Source organism: Mesoplodon mirus (genome assembly GCF_964341445.2).
Source record: "Mesoplodon mirus genome assembly, chromosome: 5".
Lineage (NCBI taxonomy): Eukaryota > Metazoa > Chordata > Mammalia > Artiodactyla > Ziphiidae > Mesoplodon > Mesoplodon mirus.
In genome coordinates this window covers 179,379,290-179,405,344 of record NC_138980.1, presented here as the reverse complement: position 1 = coordinate 179,405,344, position 26,055 = coordinate 179,379,290, and the positions used below count along the sequence as shown (strand labels likewise).

General features: G+C 47.6%; 1 protein-coding gene across 1 annotated transcript; it reads left to right on the top strand.

Moving 5' to 3' along the window:
* The first annotated feature begins 22 nt into the window (after positions 1 to 22).
* Positions 23 to 25,823, top strand: SRD5A1 (steroid 5 alpha-reductase 1). Its single transcript, XM_082621031.1, has 5 exons — positions 23 to 484; positions 11,270 to 11,436; positions 15,162 to 15,263; positions 16,968 to 17,118; positions 24,438 to 25,823. Exons 1-5 carry the CDS (start codon positions 210 to 212, stop codon positions 24,502 to 24,504), a joined length of 762 nt encoding a protein of 253 aa, XP_082477157.1. The 5' UTR covers positions 23 to 209; the 3' UTR covers positions 24,505 to 25,823.
* Positions 25,824 to 26,055: the final 232 nt, after the last annotated feature.

Below are 26,055 nucleotides of genomic sequence, written 5' to 3'. Positions count from 1 at the left end.
CAGTCCGCGGCGCGCCCCTTGGACTGGTGGAACAGGCGGGGTCAGCGTACCCACTGCTTCCTGGCCGCCAGGGCGGCGTGGGTCCCGGCCCCGGATTTTGACAGCGGGCCCCGACCTCAGGTAACCGCGCCTCCCGCCGCCCCCGCCGCCGCCCTATATGTGGCGCGTCGCGGCTGCCGGGCCATGGAGCACGCCTGCCGTCCCCCACAATGGAGCTGGCCGAGCGGTTCCTGCTGGACGCGCTCGCCTACCTGGAGTGCGCCCTGGGCTTCCTGTGCTACGTGCTGCTGAAGCTGGTGGGCTCGCCCTACGGGCGCTACGCGTCGCCGCGCTCCGCATTTCGGCTGCCGGCGCGGGCCGCTTGGGCGGTGCAGGAGCTGCCCTCTCTGGCGGTGCCGCTTCTAGCGTGCGCGCCCGCCGAGCGCCTCAATCGCTGGCCCAACTGCATCCTCCTGACCATGTTCCTCGTCCACTACGCGCAAAGGTGAGGGCGGGCGGCCCCGCGCCTCTCCCTGCCACCCCTGATGCGCTGCCCTCTCCCTGCCACCCCTGATGCGCTGCACTCTCCCTGCCACCCCTGGTGCGCCCCCTTCTCCCTGCCACCTCTGGTGCCCTGTCCCCTCCCTTCCACCCCAGGCTGGCTCCCTCCGCCTGTGCAGCAGGGCCTGGCGCCCTCTCCTTGCGCTTCTCCTCCCTCTCCCAGCATCCTCTGTCTACTTTTCTAGTTCCACTTTGGGCTCTTTGCTGTGGGTGGAGGAGCTCTCTTCCCCCAGCCAAATGGTCACCTGCAGCTTGGGAGCCTGGTTTCCTCAAACTCCTTGTGACTTCCCCTTTACAATGCACGGACTGTATGGGCTTGAATGGAGCACGTTCAGAGACTTTCACCTCCACATTACGCAAGGGCCCCCGCACCTGTGGAAGTGGCTTTCCAAGAAATAACCTTAAACACACATAAGGTCTTTACATTGACTTCCAAGTGTTTCGTTTTTGTGAAGAATGCTCAATGGCTGTGTCTGAACTGTTCAGGTCTCGTAATAAGTTGGGACTTTCTCCAGCTCTTAGGTTTTGGCTTTTACACCGCTAAACCAAATGGCTGGACAAAAGTTTAAAATCAGAATTTGAAAATGTGTATTCAGACTTCAAAAGGTTGCCAAGTTAAAAAGGGTGTTCCCTGCATGCGAAAGACCTGGGCTCACCTGCTCTGTGAACTTGGACAGGTTACTTGACCTCTGTGATCGTGGGTCCCACCCCACTATGCCCACTTCATAAAGTGGGACAGGAAGGAGGTGTGGGTGTCTCTAAGCCTCTCTTGAGTCCCTGGCACAGCTGTGTCCCCATCTGCTTTTAAGCAGGCACTGGAAGTGGGCAGAGTCAGTGTTCCACAAGGCTTTCTGGGTGCCCTGTTTCTGACACTCCTAGAGAATTCTAGTAAGCAAAGTTGTTACCAGACTCATGGAGGTTCTGTAATGTGATTGAGCATTACCGCAATTTGCATATCAATAGAATTCTCATGACTACGTACATTTCTCCATAAATATGCCAGAACCTGTGTCTGTCTGTTTTTGGCACAACTAAAAGCAAGCTCTGGAGTCAGACTGCTAGGCGTTATCTCAACCGCATCACTGGTGACTGGTGAGGTAAGTTATTAAGCTGCTCTGCAGCAGATTGCCCCATCAATTAAATTAGCATAGCTATGGTACCAGCTACCCACCAGTGGGATTGGCATGTGTATTAAATACTAAAGGCAACTCTATAAAGTGCTTGTGAGGTTCTGGGAAATCTGAATGCTCAATGGTGACAAATAACACCACTTTATATCACCATGCAAATGGGCATATCCGCGTACACACTCTGCGTGACATTTGTGCACGCTGCAGCCAGCTTCAGGTGCCAAGAAAAAAATCTGAAGACATTGAAGGCATTGGAAAGATGTGAAGGGAGCTTTGTCTGACAGCCTGGAGTTGCAGCTTTTTGACGTAAGGTGTCATGTGTAATTGCATCGGGGCTCACTCTAGTGGGAGACTGGGTGCAGCCTCCCGGAGGGCCGAAGTCACTTCTACAGATAGAACTGGAATAGATCCTTTCATACAGATGAGGCCACGGAGCCACAGAGTTCAGGTGTTTTAGCCAAGGTTGTTGGATGAGCGATCGCCGGGACTAACACCCTGCCCGCCTCCTCGGTCTCTAGACCAGTGGCTTCAAAAACTCTGCTCCGAAGGATTTGCCGGGTCACGTGTAGTTTTTTAAACTGCTGGGCTATTTTTCTTTCCCCAAGTCGTTCATGTTACTAAACACATAGCCCATGTGGTTTGGGGGCCTTTAAGTTTTTCCAAATAGAAAAGATAAACATCTTCCATTCTACCCAAGCAACTAATTTATTAAACGGTCATTTGACCTAAGTCGGTGAGCACTTGGACGAGAACGGAAGTGCAAACCACATTGAGCGCTTGTTCCAAACCACTGAACTCCTTGACCCAGAAGCTGTTTCCTCAGCCCGTCATTTGTCAGGGCTCTGTAGACCAGACAAGACAGTAAGAAGGGAGACAGGTGAATCCAAGCCTGAGTCAGGCTAGTGGCGGGAGAAACACAAACCATGGGACATGCTTGGGAGACACGAGACCGAGTGGGCAGCAACTTCCAGAACTTGGCAGACGTGTGCCGAGGCCCTGTGCTAAGACGTGGGCTGACACAGGAGGGAGGCGGGGCCCCGCCCTAGGGGAGCTTGAGCCTCTTGAGGACTGAAGCCAGAAGGAGGCTTCCCGTGGTCTGTGGGAAGGGGTGTTTGCCTGTGTGTTTTTAGCTCTTCGTTCGGCACACACTGACTACGGATTGTTGGATGTATTTGGCATTCTACTCACCGTTGGGCGTGCAGAGTTGAGATGTTCTCTTGAGTCAATGAATACAGGACAGACTGGAGAATCAACAGGATCTTTGGGGCACGAGAGCCAGGGATGGGAGGGAAGGCCTGCCTAGGAGGGCAGGAGGGGACAGCTGTGGGACAGAACACACCAGGGCCCTGACCAGCTCCCCAGGGATGGTGAAGGATGTTTGTAGTAACTTTTTTTTTTTTTTAATTTTTTGGCCGCACTGTGTGACATGTGGGATCTTAGTTCCCTGACCAGGGATCGAACCCATGCCCCCTGCAGTGGAAGCATGGAGTCTTAACCGCTGGACCACCAGGGAAGTCCCCGTAGGAAGGTTTTTTTAATCTATGGCAAACCACATGGTTGTCCCGCCAGCGGCCGGCGGCCTTTGCATCCTGTCTGCACTGAGGTCACCTCCTGTTGGTCACGGGCTTCTGAGTTCCCAAGGGCACCACCGCATCTTCTCACACCGCCCTTGGTTTTGTTGGGGGGGGGCGTGTCCGACCTCTTGCCTGCTCACCTGAGGCAAGTGTATGCCGGAAATGGGCAGTTGCCTGTTCTCAAGTCAACTCAGAGCTGCTCTGCATTTGTCAGAAGCCCAGGTGTGGCTCCCTCAACCCCGTCTCACCTTGTGTTCTGCTGCTTTCTGTCCAGCCATGCGGAGATTCAATATGACCCGAACCCAGGGTACCTGTGTCACAGATTTTCCCTTTCCATTCAGCAGTGAGTGAGTGAGTCACTGATTATATTTCTTACCAGCTCATCTGTTTAGCAGTAGTTACAAACCAAAGTCCCACTTGAGTGCTGAGCTGTTTTTTTTACCACTGGGGCCCCAGTCACCCTGAGGCCCCAGAGGAAGGGTGCCAAACACCCCCTGCCAAGTATGCAGACTTTCAAACACCCACCCCAAGGTCTGCGCTCAACCAGATCTGTGACCTTGTGGGATCTTGATTCTGTTGTCATCCTTGATTGCAATGCCTCAAAGCACCTCACCTACTTCAGGCTCGTCGTTCCTCCTGCTGGGGCCTGTTGATGGTCTGGGGAGAGCCTGGCCCAGCCTCTCTTTTAACTGTGTCATAAAGCATGTATAACACTAAAACACAGCAGAGGACTGGAGGGGGTGAAGGGCACACCAAATCCTTGGCCCTTGCCTTGTGGATTCAAATAATTTGAGAAAAGGAAAACTTTTATGTCAAAGTGTAGAATAACAGAAAGTAAAGTATTCATTGTGTCTGTCACCTTGCCTTGAAAGGGCAAAGTGTAAGTATGTAGCTTTACTGCAGTTTAATCACTACCGGGAAAGAATCTTTTACAGAAGGAAAAAAAGCAAAGGGAACTGATCCAAATCTAGGAAGTGCTGTAGATTTCAATGATGTCAAATTGTGGAGAAAAAAGTAAGACAGTCAGATATTAAAATCAACAACCACTCTCAGTTGTAAACATTTAAAAATGGTTAAATCTACCATTACCCAAATTACTGCCAGATCACCAAGTCGGTTACTTAGTGTTCCCAAACTTGGGTGGGCGACACTATAGGCTGTCCTAGGAGATGATGTCCAACTGCTTCCATTTCCAGAGTCAAATCATTTGCTGAATGATTGCGTTATTTCTCGTTGCAAGAAAACTGCAGTGCTGTTATTGAAATTGGGAAAACATTTTAAGAGAGAATTCTTATACTTCACTATGCAAATTAAGCAGTCATGGAGCTTGTGTCTGGGAGCCCAAAACTTGAAATCTTAACTTTCAACGATTAAAGAATTGTCATTCCACATGGTTGCTGGCATGTTGACCTTTGAAAGGAATGCTTTCGCTTGAGTCTTTCCAGCAGATGGGTGCAGTGGTTATTTGCCAGTTACTTGGGTTTCGTGTAGGCATTAACCCTACTGGCTTGAGTGGTTCAAGAAGGCACGTGAGAGCTGCTTGGGAGGATGAGAAGCTTGGGTCTCTGGGCACTACTTTGCAGTGAGTAGAAATGTGGGCTAGCTCTGGGGACTTTGATCTTTTCTGTCATCCATTTTCCTTCATGAGTGCTAATAGGACACTTTCTTGTTTCCTTAAAATTCAGGAAAAAATTTAAGGAAAAATTTGTGGTTTGCTTTATTAATTTTGCCTGATTCTCTCTGAGCCTTTGCCAATAAGCAACTGCAAGTCTTCAGCCCAAGAAATCAGATTTCTCCCTCTCACTCATCAGGTCTGTTCTGAATGCATTAGGTTCCAGGACTTAAAGTACATGTGTGCGTATTGCATGCAAAAGAACCTACAACTGAGGTGCGTGCTCCTGTAGAAAACTTAGAAAACGTGGAGGAATTGAAGGAAGAAAATAAAAACCACCTATAGTTCCATCACCCAGAGATAACACTGACGATATTTTGGCATATCTCCTTCACTGTCTTTAATAAGTTTTTGATTACTTTTTTTTTCTAAGCAGTGAAGATAACACGTATAAACACGCATAAAACCTTATATCCCACTTTTGTCCCTTAACATAAGTATTATACTGGCCTAGTAGAAATACCTGCTGAAGATGACTTCTAAAGACCAATGTGCCGCAGAGTGGATAGACAGAGCCAGCCCTGCCTGGTCCTGTTTCTCGCCACCACCTTGCGCTGTGTTGGGTGGCACACCTGGGACGTTGCCTCGGAGCCTGCCCCCTTCCTAGCCAACTGTCTCTCCCCGTCACCCAGGGCACCATATTCCTCTGAGCCTCTGGGTCCTGATCTGTTAAAGAGGGTAAATAGTAACAGTTCTGAAAGTATAAAAAAAATGTGGTATAGGATTAGGAATTATTGGGAACATTTTTATCAGGAACTACAAGAAGCACTTTTATGCTTTCTAAGCATGGAAACTCACCCAAAACGTAAACAGGTGGCAGACTGCCCTGAGCATCAAAGCCCCACGGAGTTTCCGGCATCTCAGGGCTTTTGGTTCATCCAGTCATCAAACATTCCCTGCATTCCTGATTGTCCTACAAACACAAACTTCTGTAAGTTTCCCTGGGTAATAAAAACAATTTGATGGAAAGTACATGTTCTTTCTTTACATGGAACAGAAAGAAAATAAAATAAGGAAACTGTAACATAATGAGGAACAAAGTGTCAAATTCAATCCCACATCTGCTGATGATACAGGAAACAGAATTCCTTCCTAGCTCCTTGGGACCTGGCTACTGTGTATCCAGAAGAGGAAATGGCTTTATAACCCAGTACCTAAATAAAATACTTTTAAGTCCAAGTGCTTCATAGTTTCTCAAAAGATTATTTCTATTTTAAGGAATTTTCAACCTCTGACTTAATACCGTTATTTTAAAGAGGGGTGGTATTCATTTCCCACAGGTGACTGTGAGGGTGAGGCAATGTCTGAGAAGAGCTTTTGAAGACGATTGTCTATTGTAACCAGGGTGGCTGGGTCCCAGACCCTGGCATGTGACTGGTGCTGTTTCCATCCAGCAGGTGTACCTGCCTTCCTTACTGTCTGAGCCTGGATCCTTCACCATGGTAAACGGCTGGGGTCCACGGCAATCCTTGAGCTGCTCTTGCCCCTCCAAAGTCTGGATGAAGACTCAGATGAAAGCCATGCCCAGAAGCCACCACTCCTTGGTCCCATTCTGGTTCCTAATTGGCCCAAGTCAAAGGAAAACACTGCTGACAACAGATGCATGGATTTCCAAGGAAAAGATGTAAAGCTAAAGGGAATAACCCAAAAAGAGAAAAATAATCGAAAAGATGCCAAGAGGGAGCCCTCCCCTCTGGAAGGCATGTTGCATTTGGACATCTGGCCCCTGAAGACCCTGGCCGGCATGTCCTCAGAGGCAGTCCTAGAGGTCTGCAGGCATAGGTGGCATTGCTCAGCATAGCTTGTTCTGACTTCGATGGTTTTATGGCCAGGCCTGGGGGCATCAGGGTCACTGCTGTCCCCTCCAAGGGCAGAGAGCAGAGAGCAACAGAAGAGGCCCGTGTCAGCCTTTATAAGGCCCTGTTTCCAGTCCTTGCCCCTTTACTGACATTCACGTGAGACCAAAGAGGTAAATCCTCTCCCCAGGTCCTTTATGACTGTCTTCCCCAAGTTCCCCCCAGGGCACGCATAGGAGCAGAAGTCAGTGCACCTCTCCTGCCTGGTCAGGTAACAGGACACAGGTACGCAGTCCCTGCCAGCCACCAAGCCACAGTGAGCCCCGGGACGCAGTGGCTGCCCGAAGTCCAAATGCCGGGGCCACAGGCAGGAGTGTTTTCTAAGAAAATCAAAGTGATGGCTCTAGGTGAGATCTCCTGTTTTAATCTAGACCAAGGGCTGTGAACTTTTTGGGAAAGGGCCAGATAGTGCATATGTTAAGCTTTCTGGGCCAAAGGACAAAATAAGGTAGATGGTGTAGGAATTTATAACAAAAGAGAAAACAAGATTTCACAAAAGTTGTATTGACAAAATTTGAAATATGATACCTTAGCGCAATTTTGGTAATACAGGTGTAATGAGAAGAATGGGGTTCTTTTTTTGTTGTTGAGGAATAACATTTAACTTAATTGGACATCAGGGTTAGGGCACCTTCTTATCATAATCTCTTGTAAGTGTCTACCTCTTACCGCGATGACATTTTATCTTTGAAAATGTCCTTTCACGCAGGTATGTCCTGCCAAATATATCAGTCCACAAGTTTATGATTTTAATTTAACACAACCCTCGCTTGAAAGCCTTGTGTGAAATATTTTTAAACTTTATTTTATAAATGTATTTATTTATTTATGGCTGCATTGGGTCTTCGTTGCTGCGTGCGGGCTTTCTCTAGTTGCGGCGAGCGGGGGCTACTCTTTGGTGCGGTGCACGGGCTTCTCGTTGCGGTGGCTTCTCTTGTTGTGGAGCACAGGCTCTAGGCATGTGGACTTCAGTAGTTGTGGCACGCAGGCTCAGTAGTTGTGGCTCGCAGACTCTAGAGCACAGGCTCAGTAGTTGTGGCGCATGAGCTTAGTTGCTCCACGGCATGTGGGATCTTCCCGGACCAGGGCTTGAACCCATGTCCCCTGCATTAGCAGGCGGATTCTTAACCACTGAGCCACCAAGGAAGTCCCATGAAATTCTATTGCATTCTTCTCTCTTGATATCTGCCTTTTAGTGGGTCATGACATTGTAGATTAATATCTTCCGATTGAATATCAGGTGGCAGCTCCTCGATTACACAGCTAAGTGGATTTTGAAGTATGGAAACCAAGGTTTGAGAAGCACTGGTAGAATTAGTCTGGGCTTAGAAAGTGTGTCTGTCCACTGCACATTGATGTGAGAAAGTAGACCTTGCTGCTGCTTTTAATTTTAACAGCATGGAAAGTATTAATATATAGAGCAGTCTGACATGACTTGTGATTCAAACAGTGTCAGTTGTCATTGAAATAACTAACACAGTGTAAATTTTGCACTAAGTGATTTTTGTCCTACAGTTTGAGGTGGATTCACTAAGCAGGTGAATCGAGCCTGCAGCAAAAGCTAATTTCCAAACCCTTTAAAACTCAGTAATACTGGGCTTCCCCGGTGGCACAGTGGTTAAGAATCTGCCTGCCAATGCAGGGGACACGGGTTCGAGCCCTGGTCCGGGAAGATCGCACATGCCACGGAGCAGCTAAGCCCCTGCGCCACAACTACTGAGCCTGCGCTGTAGAGCCCGCGAGCCACAACTACTGAAGCGCGCACACCTAGAGCCCGTGCTCCGCAGCAAGAGAAGCCACCGCAAGGAGAAGACCACGCGCGGCAACAAAGACCCAACGCAGCCAAAAATAAATAAATAAATAAATTTAGTAAAAAGAAAACAACTCAATAGTAGTGGTTGAGAGCAATTATTCTCAATGAGAAAATTTGTCTTGAGCTCAAAATAGTGGTCAGGTCCATGGAGGGAATGTCACATGCATTGTTGACACTACTGATTCAGTCACACACAATAGATTTTGTTTGTTTTGCCGAGTACCTGATGGCATAGCTTTAAACACCTTACATTTTCACAAGCTTTGTAAATTTGTAATTTATCTGTGTGTCCCACACATTTTTGCCACCATGAGTAATAACATCCTAGCTGATTCCACTTTAGGCTGTCCTGAACTAGTGTTTCCTCAGCCTCTTTGGAAGTATCCTCACCTTTAGTTGTTCCACGCAGACTGTTTAGAGAGCCTGAGCCTGCAGTCACTCCAGCTTCGGCACTGAGCCCTAGAATAAACAGCTGAGCAATAGCATCCAGGTCCGTGGACACAACAAGAGCCAAGGATGCTCACATGCTGCATCTTCTGCCTCGCTTTTTAACTGTAGACGTCGCTCCTGGTGTCCTAACTCCTCAAGCGCTGTTCTCCCCAAAAGGCTAATAATAATGTACAACAAGTTTATATTCCCTGGACATGTTTCTTTGGCTGCTGCAATTAATTGCCTCACCATTGGCATATGGTTCTCCTTGCTTGGCTAACAAAATGAACTGCTTGGTAGCTGCCTGTGGGTCCGTAGCCTCATCTTCATTTCTTTTGTAAAGAAATTCTGTCATGGAGTGCTGTTTTAAATTCTCTGATTTTTTTGATCGTTGCTTTCCTGGGAGTTGGGGACACTGTGGTGACGGCTCAGCCTGGTAGTGGGGATCTCTGTTATAGTCTCCTGGCACAGCTATAGTGGCATTGCATCCCAAAGAATGCTTTGCCATCGGATGCAGTAACAAAATAGCCCACACTCCACTGTACCTTCAAAGCACGAAGAGGCCATCAACTTTTCTTGTTCTGACAGGATGGGTATGCACTGGTCATACACAGCCCAGTGCTGTGCTTGGTACTCAGGTCACTGCATCACGGTGCTGGGCAGCGAGCACACCAAGCAGCAGTGCAAAGTGATAAGATGGCCACGTACAGGTTCTGTCACAGCTCCTGAGCTCTGCGCAGGCAACGTGTAAACAGAGGACCATGGTCATGTTCCAGTACTGCTTCATTTATGGACACTGAGATTTGAATTTCATATAATTTTCATGCGTCATGAAATATTCTTTTGATTCCCCTATCCCCAATATTTAAAGACGTAAAAAGCATTCTTAGCTCACAGACTGTAAAAAACAGGTGATGGACAGGATTTGTCCCAGGGGCTGTGTTTGCTGACACCTGATCCAGACTCACGTTGATATCACAGGCATAGAACATGAGTGACAGATGAGGAACATTTGTGAAGGCAAAACAAAAGAGAGGTTTGGGTTTCACCTTTACAGTGTGCCGGCCAACGTTTGCCAGTTCAGAATTCAGCCCTGAACTTGAAACCGGATTGGAGAAATCCGTCAAAAGTTTGCTGTACAGAAACGTCTACCACCTTTGCAGAATGTTTCCTCAGACCTGCTTCTTCAACACTTCATACATCTATAACCTAGAAATTTGTGACAGCTAGCCTAGAAGTTTGCCTCCCACCATTTTTTGGTACCTGGTTTTCCTATTCCAAGCTTACTGTTTTTCCCTCCACTCTCTGACCCTGCGTTTCTATTAGCCTGTGTTGAACTCAGCATGTGCTGTTCAGGACAACAGTCCCAGTCTTTCAGGAACGGAGCATTCTACATGTTCACAGGCATCTTTCTAAACCAAGTCCAACCCCTGCGTCTCCCACAAGTCTTATATCCTGCTCTCTCTCCTTTTTTTTCCGTGTTTCTCCAAACTTGGAATTCTAACGCTTTCTCAGTTCAGTCCTGCAATTTGCCTCCTGGAAATTTCCTTGAGACCATAACTCCCCGAGGAGTTTTTTCCTAACTTTCCCACCATACTGTCCCCTTTCTACTTTCCCATGGCTAGAGAATCCCCTACGCTGACTGTGGAAACGGGGCTGCTCCCATAACCTAAGAACATGATAGTCAAATTGCCCAGGTGTACACTGAAACTCAGCCACTCTCTAGCCCTGTGGCCTTGAGCAGATTACTTAACCACTCTGAGTCTTAATCTTGTCCTCTGTCAACTGTGCGTAACACTGTCTCCTGTGCAGGTAGCTGGGAGGCCTGGCTGTGATGGGTACTCAGGGAATGAGAGCCATTGTGATGGTGGTGGACAACGTGATGGTGGTCCCCAACTCGTAGTGCTCAGACTAGAACAAGTTACTGGTTTTAGGATGGTGGGAATTTTGAGAGCCTGTCAAAGCCTTCAGCCTCTCTCATTCGGTGTGTCTGTTTCACATTCTGTACAGTTGGAATCCTGAGTTTGTGCACAGTGGTGTCCATTATTGAAACACGGTTAATTCTTTAACTAGAAATGCTGCTTTTAACAGATGTAGTACTCTGGGCAAGTATTACTAAGAATGACTTTGGTACAAAAAGCAGGATTAAAAACCCAAGACACTTAAAGTAGAATTGCAGAAATTAGATTCTTTATCGTTGTTGCTCTAAAAAAAAAAGTATACATATATACATAAAATTTTTCTTTTTTCCGAAGGGCCTTGATTTTCCCATTTCTGATCCGAGGAGGAAAGCCCATGCCATTGTACACCTTTATACTGGCATTCATATTCTGCACCTATAATGGCTACTTGCAGAGCAGATACTTGAGCCAGTATGCGGTATATGCTGACAACTGGCTCACTGACCCCCGATTTCTAACAGGTGAGTGTCCTTAGTGATGCACTGCATCCTCCTAATCATAACTTCGGTGCTCACCTTCCAGTAGTGTCCAGTTAGAAAACGCACAGTTCTTGAGAGAACAGAGAGTCTGCGTAGGTCCGTGACCTAGCAGGGGGCCGAGCACTGGCGGGAGGGAGGGTCAGGCTGTCCCAGCGCCGCATCAGTAGCCGGAGATGATGCAGGTGCCTGTCACCCTTGCCCACTCAAGCACTGAAAGCACAAATACCTGTTCTTTTTTTTTTTTTTTTTTTTTTTTTTTGCGGTACGCGGGCCTCTCACTGTCGTGGCCTCTCCCGCCGCGGAGCACAGGCTCCGGACGCGCAGGCTCAGCGGCCATGGCTCACGGGCCCAGCCGCTCCGCGGCATATGGGACCCTCCCGGACCGGGGCACGAACCCGCGTCCCCTGCATCGGCAGGCGGACTCTCAACCACTGCGCCACCAGGGAAGCCCAATACCAGTTCTTAAGGCGAGCCTAAAAATAGCAGCCGGCTCCAGCAGAGTGAGCAGTGGATGGAGAGTGTGTTCATTTGGGCACTGACTGACTGTGTAATCTAAGACAGTCGTTAAACCTCCTACGGTTTCTTCTGGAAAGCAAGAGAAAGTCAGACTGGGTCATCTTCCAACAAGGTAATTTGACTTTTATGGTTATACTGACTTTAAACTTGGAGGTTTGTGAGGTTTTTGAATTTTCTTTTATTTTGGTCAATGAATGTACTGTACATTTTCAAGTTCTAATTATAACCTTACAAGTTCTGAACAAAAATGATAGAACATTAGCCATCAAAAATATTTGCAAGGAGGTTAAAACTACATGATTTGGGAGCTCCTGTCTTCTTCTATATGTTTACCCTCCCAACGTTTAGACATTCTAGCGCATTCAGGTATAGCTTACCCCCAAGGTAGCATGCTAAGAATCTGCAGTTGGTCCATCAAATTCTCAAACGGCCCCAGAGCCCTTCACCCTAAAGTACATAAAGTGACCTGACGTTTCATCTGGCTTTTTCTCCATGTGTATGAATTTGTCATACTAGAGAAAACGAACATTTGCGTAGTACTTTGTTGTCGACGAAGCGGTTTCACATTTCTCGGTCATATTTTTTTCTGTGCATTAAAATTGTGCTCCCAGAGCAGAGTCCTCATCAAACCTGAGAACTGTGACGACAAGGGATCTGCTTCCTCATCTATCAAAGGGGGGACGGATGCGAACATTTTCAAGAGCCTTTTCTAGCTCCACAAGTCTGTGCCTCCGTGAAACACCGGACTAAATGGTTTTGTTCGCACCCTGCCCCCAGATATCATCTTGATGTAGCTGCTCCCTGACGGTCTGATTTTCTTCTGCCACGACTCTCAGGAGACAGGACAGGCTTGGCCATCTGCCAGGAGCTGTACCCATGCTTCTCCCTCTCCGAGGTTCCGAAAAGGGCAAAAGTTAGGTCCTTTTCACAGGAGAAAGAAAGGTTATATGGTTAAGCAGCTGGCCCCAGATCTAAATCCAGTAACAGCGGAGTGGTGGTTTAAACCAGATCATCACACTGGCCCACAAAAGGCAATGAGGGACAGAGAAAGGGGATTGTTTTCTAAACGAAAAGATAAAGGTTTTAAATGTTTATTTGAGATTCTCATGGGAATCGTTTTTATGATGAATGGTTTGAACTTTTGATGAACAACAAAACAAAAGAATCCTTTGGTCTGTGAATTTCAATGCCATTTAAAGGAGCTCTGTAGATAGACCATGTTACCTGCAGGTGCCTTTGAAATTGGTCTAAAATTTAAGACATCAATAAATGGTATACAGACTTCTTGACTTCTCTATGATTGAACAGAACTAATTGAAAATGAGGAAATATGCCAACTGAGAAACAAACTGGGTTACTTTTTTGATAGTATATTCATTTCATAAAGTTTATAGCCTTTGTAATTACATGAATAATTTTAGAAATCACATAATTAATTATACTTACAATAGTTATTATGAAAAGGTTAAGCAAGCATCAATAGTAATAAAGTCTGAACAAAAAGTTTCCCGGAGAAGTAAGAGTGGTTAAGCTAAAAGAATTTATACAAAGATTTTAAGATCCCTAAGCATGGAATTAAATGTTTAGTTCAGATAAGCACAAATATTCGTTTTCCTACGAACCTAGGCAATAGAGGGGGCTTGTCTCTTAAAAGACAAGTAAAGGAAGCATGGAATTTTGAGAACGTGATGCTTTCTGGAACATCAAATGGGGGGCCAAATCACCTAGAAGTGACATAGTGAAATTCAAAGAAGGAAGCGAGTCAGCCATAAATTGATGGATCCAATAAGTGACTTACAAAGCGTATTAGACAATTTGGTACAAACTGTTTAGAAAGGAAGCTGCCTAGTGAAATCAATAGGAAGAAATCTTGAAAGTCTTACTGTAGACCTGAACATGATTTGTATGTCCCTGTTCTAACTGTGGAAAACTATTTAATGCCACTGGGGTAACTGATGAATAACTAATAATGTTACTCCAAGTGTACGTTTCTTTGAAATTGAATTGAATACCACCATTAAGCACCATCTGCCTTTCACATTTTTTAAATATCTCAGAATAATCAAATTAACTCTTTTTTTTTTTTTTTTTTTTTGTGGTACGCGGGCCTCTCACTGTTGTGGCCTCTCCTATTGCGGAGCACAGGCTCCGGACACGCAGGCTCAGCGGCCATGGCTCACGGGCCCAGCCGCTCCGCGGCATGTGGGATCCTCCCAGACCGGGTCACGAACCCGTGTCCCCTGCATCGGCAGGCGGACTCTCAACCACCGTGCCACCAGGGAAGCCCTCAAATTAACTCTTTTTATGAAATGAAGTTATTCCTTTTATCAAACACTGTTTTGACATTTTGCCTTTTCTTGTTGGAATTAATTGGTATGATACTGATAAGTCTCCTTTAAGTGATGAGAAACCTCTGAAGGCCTTGAAGAATTGGAGAGAAAATGTTCAGATGCTGTGGAATATCTACTCAGAGCTGGACAGCTGGCAGTTGAAGATTTAGTTGGGAGATGAGGTGGACGAACAGACCCAGGAACACCAACTGATGAATGAGCAGGAAATCAGGGGTGGGGGAGGCCATGGATGTGCGTTAAATTGTTCAAATGAGGTTATAGGGAAAGAAGAGAAGAGGACCAGAGATTAGCTCCTCAGAACCGCCCCCTGAAGGGGCCTGAATGCAGCCAATCATGGTAAAGCACGCACTGGGATTTCCGGTCTCCTCTTCTGCCAAACAGAGGGGCCAGAGGGGGCGTCGTGCTTCAGACAGTGTTTGAGAGGACAAATAAACTTTGTGGGCTGACCCACTGACAATGGTCATACCTCTTCCTAGAAAAGAGCCTTGTGCCTTAGTCATAAGTCCAATTTCTAATCATACCAGTCATCCTAAAAACAGAGATTGTGGCCATCAGGTCAAGCTATCTTAAGTAGATTAGATAATTTAATAGTATTATTAGAAAAGCAAAGCCCTATCTAGCAGGCCTAGAGCAGTGCTTATAAGTCATCTTTCTAAATAAAGCACAATATTTATTATATACAATGATTTTTGCTATCAGTCATGGCTAATATGTTATACCAATAATGATAATGTGAAGGGCAATAATACCCTTCATTCAGGCTTGGGTTTGTAAACTTTGTAGTCTATTAACCATAATACTCTTGAATCTTTTATTTTCTTTATATCTTATTTTCTTCAGGTTTTGTCTTGTGGTTGTTAGGCATGCTGATAAACCTCCATTCAGATCATGTCCTAAGGAACCTCAGGAAACCAGGGGAGACTGGATATAAAATACCAAGGGGTATGTACCGAAAATGGGGAACTTATTCTAAAATTTTATTGAATGATGCTTTGCTGTTTTAGTTTTGCCAGATCGCGTAACTAAAGTGCAGTAGTTTTTAGCTGCAGGTTTTCAGTGTGAGTCACCGTTATTGTTCCTAACAGTGGCTGATTACTGTTTTGTTAAAATGATAGAAGAAGCAATTCTAAGCGAACGCTTATTAAGCAGAAAGGAAGCTCTAGTTATATCTGTGTTTGGAAAGAGAGATCCGTAGGAATCTGTGGTCTACAAGGGGTGCCCAGTACTTCCTTTCTAGCCACAGAATAGAATCGATACCTTGATTGACCCTCCCTCCGAAAACAATTTAAAATGTTGGGTGAAAAATTTAAATGCATCAGTGTGGTACCAAGAAAGCAAGTGATCATCAGAGGGCAAAATCTGAGTGCTAGAGTCCAGAGTGCATCTTGTTTTAATCTGCGACCACTAGCTGACCCTCCTGCTGGTTTTGTGGCCCAAATTCGTGCCACGTGCCTGGTCTGAAAAACGTCCAGCTGTGAATTAGGATCCATGTATTCCTGGGGGTGGTGCGCTCATGCCTGTGGCCAACGCAAGCCCAGATCCCCAAGGAACCTGCCTTCAACTCAGGCCTCCGAGAGCCCAGCAGACCACACACCACAGAATAAGGGCCACAGTCAGAAGTTGCAGAGCCCATGAGGAGTAGGGCACCATGAACAAGAGCTTCACGAACGTGAGCGATCTCAGATCTTAGAACTCACAGACACAAGTTGTGAAGTGAATACTTAAATATTAAAAAAATTAAAAAGGGATTGAAATTATGAGCAAAGGAGCAATATACTCTAAAAAGGACAACATAGATACAAACTGGAAAACCATAGAGCTTCTGAAAATTTTCTTTAAAAATCAGTAGGTAAAACTAAAACTAGAGTGAGAGTGAGAAGTACACAGCAGCACTTAGTTTGGAATCTTTCAGCTTCTCTTCCTGGAAGCCATACAGGAATAACAGCAGAACAAATGACCAAAAAACCCTGTAAAGCTCAGATGACTTAAACTGTGGCCCTGGGGTTACCCCTGGAGTGTGCAGCTCTGCCCTCCGGCCCGATGACTCCCAGGCCCCCGCGCCCTGCCCTGCCCCTTGGGTTCCCCCCCCCCACACCCTGGGGTGTAATGGCCCAGATGTTGGGGGAGGGGTCTGGTCCACACAGCACCCTACGTGCTTTGAGAAAGGTCTGGCCTGTCATGTAGACTTGATGAATCTGTGAAGATTTGAGGAGTGAATGAATGAGTCTGTCCTTGAAAATTCTTATTTTCTTCAGCTCTTTGTCTAGGGGTCCCTATAGGTCCATTTTATCAAGTTGGTTCATGAACTGTCAGCCTGTGTTCCCCATCCTTGTTTAAGTTTTGTCAGCTTGATTCATTAACCAGTGAGGTGATATATTGAAGTGTGTTAAAACCGTAGCATTTTAGAGTCAGACAAACAGATAGGTATTGATACAGGCATGTACTTACTACCAGAAGTTGTGATATGAAACAGTAAAACCGGTCATGTTAGATGTGTCTCATGGATGAAAATTCTGTAAAGGTTGTATTTCCCCAGAGTTGCTTTGTACGTTCTCCGAGGAAGTATCCACTGGTATCTCTTAAGTCAGGATTTCATTAGGCACTGTTTCATAGTAAACGCACTGCTGGGTCTCTGTTTTCTTCTAGGGGGCTTGTTTGAATACATCACTGCAGCCAACTACTTTGGAGAGGTCGTCGAGTGGTGTGGCTACGCCCTCGCCAGCTGGTCCATCCAAGGCTGGGCTTTTGCTCTGTTCACCTTCTGTGTCCTGTTCACCAGAGCTCAGCAGCATCACCAGTACGTTTGAAAACACTTTTATTTCTAATTTGTCCTCCGACCTTGGTAGAGCAATTTGCACGTTAGATTTTTGAAACGTCCATACCAATTTGCCAAATCCCAGTTTAAACCAGGCTTTAGCTAAACGAGCATGGAACCACGCAAATGTCTGAAGAATAGCCCAGCTGTAATCGTCAGGTATGCGTCAGCCACATCATTTGCACCACCCTGCTCTGAGCCTCTTTGAATGTCTGCTGCTGGACTCGGTGGTCAAGTTGAATGTCAGGCAGGGGGATTCAGGGTCTGACATGGACTCGCCAATGACAACAGGGGACGCTGACCGGGCAGCATCAGCATCTGGCCCTAGCAGAGCCCCTTCCCACAAGGGCATCCCACTGTGCAGGGTCCCTGATGGACTCCTGGGATACCGCACCCCGAAGTCACATTGCTTTCCAGAGTGTGAGGCCTTTATCAGATCCCCAAAAGGGTCTGTGATCCACTTGACCAACAACATAGAAAACAAAGTATGTTAAAGCTGAAGTGAGCTTGAAGGGCATCTTCCCCATCTAACAGGTGGGGAAACTGAGGCTCAGGTTCAGACAGGGTGGAAGTCACGTGTCACTGAGACTGGAGAGCTCGCAGACCATCTGAGCATTGGGACAGTCCCCTGATGCCGCAGCAATGCTGGAAGTTTGGCGTGGCTGGTTCCCCAACGCCCACATGGACAGCTCGTGTCCTCTGAGCTTGAGAGGACGCTGCTCTGTTTCCCTGGCTTCATTCACTCAGAAACATTCCATCCTAATCTCCAGGGCTGCTGACACAGAGGCATCAAAAAATGTATATCGGGCTTCCCTGGTGGCGCAGTGGTTGAGAGTCCGCCTGCCGATGCAGGGGACATGGCTTCATGCCCCGGTCCGGGAAGATCCCACATGCCGTGGAGAGGCTGGGCCCGTGAGCCATGGCCACTGAGCCTGCGCGTCCGGAGCCTGTGCTCCACAACGGGAGAGGCCACAACAGTGAGAGGCCCGTGTACCGAAAAAAAAAGTGTATATCATTGTCCTGCTTCACGGACTTTGCCATCTCTTTGGGGAACAGGACAGAGCTGGAAGGCCAGCAGAAGAATAGATGATGTCACGGTGCAGTGGGAAACACAGACTTCTTAGAGTCCGAAGTCCTGGGTTTATTTCCCAGGCTCACCATGTATTTAAAGACACAGAGGATTATTATTGGAGGTAATGAGGAAGAGCTAAAAATACCTGTTTAGCTAATAGTTGAAGACATTACAGCAAAAGCGTGAGAGTTGTTGAGATCCTGAGAGCAGCACCTCTGTTCTTTGAAGGGCGCCCTGCGCTGGTGAGCTGGTGATCTTCCCTCCTGCCAGTGAGGGGAGCAGGGCCACAAAGCCAGGACCCGTGTATATCGCGGAGCTGCTGTGAAGACCGGGGTGGGAAGGAAGCCTGTACCAACGAGGGCTCAGGAAAGGGGTTACAGCGTCAGAAGTGGCACAAACGCACAAACGCACAAACGTTCAGGAATGATTTGCCGTCTAGGGTTGGATTGAGTCCTAACCCCAGGAACAGGGTCTGTGTAGACGGGCTTAGTTCAGGTGAGGTCACCCTGGAGTCAGGCCCTAGTCCAGTAGGACTGGTGTCCTTATGAAGAGGAGACGCTTGGACACAGACATGCACGCAAAAGAAGCGACGGCTGCGTGCAGACAGACACAGAGGGAAGCTGAAGGCCAAGAACGTGGCAGTGACGCAGCCACAAACCAAGGAACCCCGGAGGGCAGCCACAAACCAAGGAACCCCGGAGGCTGCCGGAAGCTGGGAAAGGCTGGAAGTGAAACCGTACACCTCATACTGGGACTGAAACCCATGTGCCGGGACTCGAACCCGGCCGAAACCCAGATTAGGACTTGAACCCACGTGGCCGGGACTCGAACCCGGCCCAAACCCAGATTAGGACTTGAACCCACGTGGCCGGGACTCAAACCCGGCCGAAACCCAGATTAGGACTTGGACCCACGTGGCCAGGACTCGAACCCGGCCCAAACCCACAGTCTTCCAAATGAGGTCACACCCTGGGTTTCAGGACTTCCATGAAGCTCAGATTCTTGATGTCTCATCGCAGAATGAATTCAGTGAGAGACAAAGTGATAGGTAAGAAGTGCATTTATTCAGAGAGAAACACACTCCACAGACAGAGTGTGGGCCAAGTCAGAAAGTGAGAGAGGCACCAGGGTAGGGGAGCGGGTCATTTCATAGGCTAATGAGGGGGAGGAGTGTTCCAGCTGTTGCAGGAAGGGGCGGGGATTTCCGGGAATTGGGCCACCGCCCACTTTTGGATCCTTATGGCCTGTCTGGGAACTGTCATGGCGCCTGTGGGTGTGTCATTCTGCGTGCTAACGTGAGCTTGCTGACACTGAGGCTCGAGGTCTAGTGGAAAAAGTCGACTTGACCGCCATCTTGGCTCCATTTGGTTCTAATCAGTTATGTCATGTCCTCGGGCTGTGTCATTCTTTCAAAGGTTGTGCCCCGCCTCTTTCCCTCCTGTTTCAGAAAGCCCCTCCCGGGCTTCCCCGGTGGCGCAGTGGTTGGGAGTCCACCTGCCGATGCAGGGGACGCGGGTTCGTGCCCCGGTCCGGGAAGATCCCACATGCCGCGGAGCGGCTGGGCCCTTGAGCCATGGCCGCTGGCCTGCGGCTCCCGGAGCCTGGGAGGGAGCAGTGGCCCTACCACACCCGGACTGCGGGCTTCTGGCCGCCAGGCATAAATGCTGTGGTTTCAAGCCCTGGGTTTGTGGCTCTTTGTTATAGCAGCCCTGAGGAACCAACACCCCAGCCCTTCCATGATTTACAGTCCATGGGGCCGTAAGCAAAGGCAGTGAGTCTGAGGGCCTCAGTTTTCTCCTCTGCTAGATGATTTCCCCAGATCTCATGCCTATGAAACACTTTTCTCAGAGCCAGAGCAGGCCTGGCTGAAATAATATGTTATTGTCACTTTAGAATAAAAGTATCTAACAACGTCCTAGAAAACGAATAAAGCAAAACTAGGTTCATGTAACAGCAGTGAGAACAACTGCCAGCTATCTTCCCCACCCCCACCCCCACCTCCCTTCCCCTCCCCTCCTTCCCTCCCTCCCCCTCCTCCACCTTCCTCTCCTCTTCCTCTTCCTTCCCCTCCCCCTCCCCTTCCTGTCCCCATCTCTCTCCCCCTCCCCCTTTCTTCTCCCCTTCCTCTCTCCCCTGTTCTTCCCTCCCCTCCCCTCCCCTCCCCCTTTCTTCTCCCCTCCCCCTCCCCTCTCCTTCCCTCCCCTTCCCTCTCTCCCTCCCCCTCCTCCCCCTTCCCTCCCCTCCCCCTTTCTTCTCCCCTTCCTCTCCCCTCCCCACCCTTCCCTCCCCTCCCCCTTCTTCTCCCCTTCCTCTCCCCTCCCCACCCTTCCCTCCCCTCCCCCTTTCTTCTCCCCTTCCTCTCCCCTCCCCACCCTTCCCTCCCCTCCCCCTTTCTTCTCCCCTTCCTCTCTCCCCTCTTCTTCCCTCCCCTTCCCTTCCCCTCCCCCTTTCTTCTCCCCTCCCCCTCTCCTTCCCCTCCTTCTTCCCCTCCCCCTCCCCCTCCTCCCCCACCTCAGCACCAGCACCTACCCCATACAGCCCAGTGCAGGGGCCTAAGACCACCTTCTCATGGCCATGGGGGAGATGCTATTCCTGTCCATTTGTTATATTAGATATTAAAAAGTGAATATTGGTTGGTTTCTAATAATAAAAGCAAAAGAGATAATCCTGACATTTTAAGAAAGTGGAACAGAGGAAGACTGAACAAGCACACACTAGGTCAATCGTAAAGACGTTTTCTCAGATGAAAACAGGGCACAGGAAAATCCCTCTCAGGGCTACAGTGTGACACAGACAGAAATAGAAAATAATCCTATTTTCCAAATGAAAGTCTCTGTAAAGAAAACCCAGAGGTGTTCTTTGCAGATTCACGGGTTGAAAGGGCTCTTTTTCATTCATTTGCTGTTTAAATTGATGTCATTGTGAAAGCAATTTTAATTGCTGAACAATTAATTCGGTTTAGTGGAAGTATGTTCAGAAATGTTAGATTTACAAGCTGAGGACAAAATAAAGCCTATCTTTTTTTTTTTTTTTTTTTTTAAATCCAGTCAACCCAACTAATGAAACAATCAGATAAATTGCTTCCAAAAGGAAACAATCCCTGGGACTAGTCCTTGCACTATTTGACTTACTGACAATGTTCCTAAAGCCATATTTTATTACAAGGAGCTTCTCTCTGTAACAGGTAGACATGAAGTATTTAAATCCATAAATGATTGTTATATTGATAATTAGATCTGTAGATCAGAAACTTAGGGTCACCTGTTCCGAGTAGCTAACAGATATTCAGGTTTGAGAGCCAAATTTCAAGGAATGGTTAAGGGGGGCACGTTTTCTCACCGTTTTCTTCCCTGCCAGCCTCCAGCAGCCATGCTTGTTGGATGGGGCCAGGGTGTGGCTGCCCATGTGAGAATGAACTCAGGCGTGTGCTCGTTCACACCCGGGCACTGGAGGTTCGGGCCGGCCTCAAGCACAGTCTTTGAGGGCAGACTCTGTTGAAATAAATTATTGCATGCTTATCTATTTGTTAACTTTAATGTCATTTTTAAAAATGAACTCAATGTGTCTTCAAGACACTGGTTGATGACACAATGTTTTTTTTTTTTTTTTTTTTTTTTTTTTTTTTTTTTGCTGTACGCGGGCCTCTCACTGCTGTGGCCTCTCCCGTTGCGGAGCACAGGCTCCGGACACACAGGCTCCGCGGCCATGGCTCGCGGGCCCAGCCGCTCCGCGGCATGTGGGATCTTCCGGGATCGGGGCACGAACCCGTGTCCCCTGCATCGGCAGGCGGACTCTCAACCACTGCGCCACCAGGGAAGCCCGACACAATGTTTTTTTTAAAAAGACCCACACGAATATGACATGCTGCCATCTTGTCACAGCCTATTTCATGACACTTGAGTGCATAACCGTGATTTGTGAATGCTTGGAAAGTGTTTACTCAACTGTCAGTGACCCGTCCCTGTGTTCACAAACACAAAGCTCTTTCTGAGCCCGAAACACACAAACGGTTAGGGTTTATTTTGCATTCAACAGAAAGGAAATGAGATGTTGGTTCAGTCTCCACAGTAATAAAATCAAGACAAAAAATTGGTATCCAGCCCTGGTCAGTGTCACATAAGCTTTGATTCTAGGGGTAGAAACATGAATGAGAAAAGTAATAGAAATATGCTGCTTGTGCTTTTAAAAGTATCTATACTTACACACATACTTAAAGTACTTTTTTCTTTTTGGCCGCGTGGCATGTGGGATCTTATTAGTTCCCTGACCAGGGATCAAACCCATGCCCCCTGCAGTGGAAGCACAGAGTCCTAACCACTGGACCACTGGGGAAGCCCTTTAAAGTATGTTTTCTTGAGGTGGGTTTGTGGTCTCAGTGTTCAAACAAATGAGAAGTCTCCTGGGTGGCTGCACAGCGCCTGGAGCCGTCCCGAGGGCGTGGGCAGGAGCTCCTGTCCTGTCCTTGCTGTCTTTGGGCTGCCGCCTTCACTCTTGCCCATCTGAGGCCGGTGTCCCAGGTCCCTGGGCAGTTTCAGGACAGGGGCTCGCCTCCTGCGCTCCTAGCGTGCCGTCCACAAAGCTGCCCCATGGGAGGCTCTTAGGAACTGGCTGCTGGTCCGTGTCCCGGATCCCGAGCGGGCTGTCTTCCTCTGTTCAGGCTGCTGTCAGAAACATGCCGTAACCCAGGGCCTTATAAACAACCAACGATTATTTCTCAGAGTTCTGGAGGTTGGAAATTGGAGCTCTGGGTGCCAGTACTGGCAGTTCTGGGAAAGGCCCCTTTCTGGGTTGCTTTCTCGCTGTAACCTCAAGGACAGAAGGAGCCGGGGGGCCTCTTTAATCAAGGCACTAATTCCATCCTTGAGGCTGCACCCTCATGACCTCGTGACCTCCCAAAGGCCTCACCTCCTAATGCTATCGTTGCCTCGGGCGTTAGGTCCTTCACATGACTTTGGCGGGGGTCGCATTCAGACCGTAGCACAGGCTGACGTGAGTAAATATGTGGACTGTACACATTCTTGGCACCTCTGCTGCCCGTAGCCCTTCTTGTCTCCACACACATCACTGATCTGGAAAAGTCCATTGTTACTGTGCCCTCATGTCAGAGGAGGTGCTGCTTGATCTGAGGTCCAGTGACCGGCTTCTGTGGGTGCTTCTCATCATGTGCTTTTGGGGAATACAGAACAGCGCATGAGACCACCATGGTATCCGCTAGGTTGTAATTCTGTATTTGTGGATGACAGTGTTGAGTTGATCTAAAATTGACAGGAGTTTGTTGACTCACTTTCAGGTGGTTGTTTTCATGTTTCTGCCGTCTTAACAAATGAGCTAATTTTTTTTTGAATTTTATTTTATTTATTTTTTTATCCAGCAGGTTCTTATTAGTTACCCATTTTACACATATTAGTGTGTATATGTCAATCCAAACCTCCCAATTCATCCCACCCCCACGCCCCCACCATTTTCCCCCCTTGGTATCCATACGTTTGTTCTCTACAATAGCTAATTATTTTCCATCATTGTTTTTAGTCTGTTTAGCACTCTTTTGTACTTATGGAAAGGCTTTTTCTGCCTGTTTCTCCATTGTGTCAAATTATTTTTAATCTTTTTCTCCACCCACCTAGCTGCCACCCTTCCCAACGGGCTAGTACCCCACAACAAATGAGTGTGCCTTTGTTGATTTAATTTATATCAAAGCTGAAAATACCTGTTTGAGTGCAGGGCCGAATTATGAACAACGCATGTCACGTGTTCCTAGGTTTGTTTGAGAGTCACCTGGCATGTAGCTGCGTGCCCCTGCCACAGACCCTGGGTCTGGAGCAGTAGTTCTCTTCTGGGAACTGGAGAAAACTCTCGGGGTAACTAAGAGATATTCAGGATACACCTACGTGGTTCCTCTCCCCTCCCCCAGTCAGCCTGCTTCCCAGGATCTGCAAAGATAGCACCCCAGTATCCTGATCTGCGTGTTTATCACATGCCTGTAATTTTCCCTGCCAATATAGAGGTGAATTATATGAGTCACATCTTCGTGAATCGTGCTGTACAGTCTGATATGTTTATTCATGATACAGACAAAGTCAAGCTATGTGTCTGAGATGCCAGAATTTTTGTTACTACTTTTAAAAAGCTCAGTATCCCTTTATGATGAGAAATAGTTTTATTAGCAACTGTTAACTGTTTCAGTGAGAAAATTAACTTTTTTTTGATGTATTTTTTTGTCTTATTTCAGGTGGTACCTTGAGAAATTTGAAGACTATCCAAAATTCAGAAAAATTATGATTCCATTTTTGTTTTAAGTTCGTTGTCAGTAGGGTTACCTTCAACTGGAAGCTTTTTGATCATGTTTCTCTCAGGATGATATAAATGGATTTAAGTCTCTGTAATTTTTCTGTTCCTTCACCTTTTTCAAGATGTGCTCTAGGATTGTGTAAATGATAAACTATCTAATAACAGTAGCAAATGTGTAAGCTACCTGATAGCAGTCTAATCAAACTGAAATGGCAGGTGGAAGTATGACGCTGCATACCAGGTCACGGATCTGGAGCTCTGTAAATGCAGCTTGACCCTCCTCTCATTTCTTTGCCTCTTTGGACCAAAACATTCTCTAGCCCTTGCACAACTTCCTACAGCAATGGGTTTAAGGTCAAAGGTGATGTTGTCCCCTCCGCCTATGGAGGCGTGTTCTGTCTTCATGTCCCTCTCATCCCCCTAGGTCCGAGAGGCCCGGGTCCCCACAGAGTACCCACCACAGCCTCTCACTGTTGGGTGCTGGGCAGGCAGAGAAGCTGGGCGTAGAGAGAGGAGAGGCCCAGCAGAGGCCGGTGCAAAAGGCCTCTGGCCCTTGTTCCAGCCCGGACCACCAGGTGACTTCACTGGCAGGACAGGGCACTGGAGGCATTCCTAAGGAGCAAGCTGCTGTGTCCCCCATGAAAGGGACTTACTTCCTGGAAGCCCTCAGCTGGGAGCACGAAGGTGCTGTGGGGCGGCCTTCCCATCTCGGGTCACTCGCCATGAGCCATTAGGAGTCTCTGGCTTGGGATGATTTTTCTTCCTCCTTCTAGGTAGAATTAGCATTTTTTAAAGGCACTTTTTCTTTTTAAGTACCTCTCAATATTGCAAAACTATAATTTGAAGCAGAATTTCTTATTTTAGATGCACTGAAAACCTCCACGGAGATGAATGACAGTACTAAAATGTACTACTTATTGCCAGATAGGTAAAAGAAATCTCCCCACTGGAAGGCTACCTACTGAGTCTCTTGCCCCCTCTGTGAAAATCCAATGAACACATGGTACAGACCCCTCCTCACCTGGGACAGCGCTACCTCTACTGCTCCCGCATTTGCAGGGGTGGGAACCGAGCAAGGTGTAAGTGGAGAGAGTCCGTGTTCACTTGTGATCGCTAACGATGCTGGGTGGCAGAGGCCTCCGGGACACGCCTGACGTTGTGTCCTGTATGTTCTCCGACCGACTGCCACCTTTGGGTAGGGAGCAGGCCCTCCTGCCCCCTGCACCCCGGGGCCCCTGGACACCCCATCGGCTCCCTCCCCCCTTCTCCTGGCTCACCTTCCCAACCAGGGGCTCCCTCCCCATGAGGCTTCATATAGAAACTGTGTTTATGATCAAATAGACTTTGGCCCTTTTTCTGACTGAATAATTACTTGAAACCATAAAACAATAAATATTTAGGATCTCCTCCAGAAAACTCAAAAATCTGAGCAAGTCTTGACTGATTTGGGCCCTTGGGCTCTGGAAGGTGTACCTGGCCAGAAAGATGCTTGTCTGAGAGCTAGAGATGCTCACTGTGATTTTTACTTCTGTCGGTGCTTCTTTTTTATCTGAGTGACC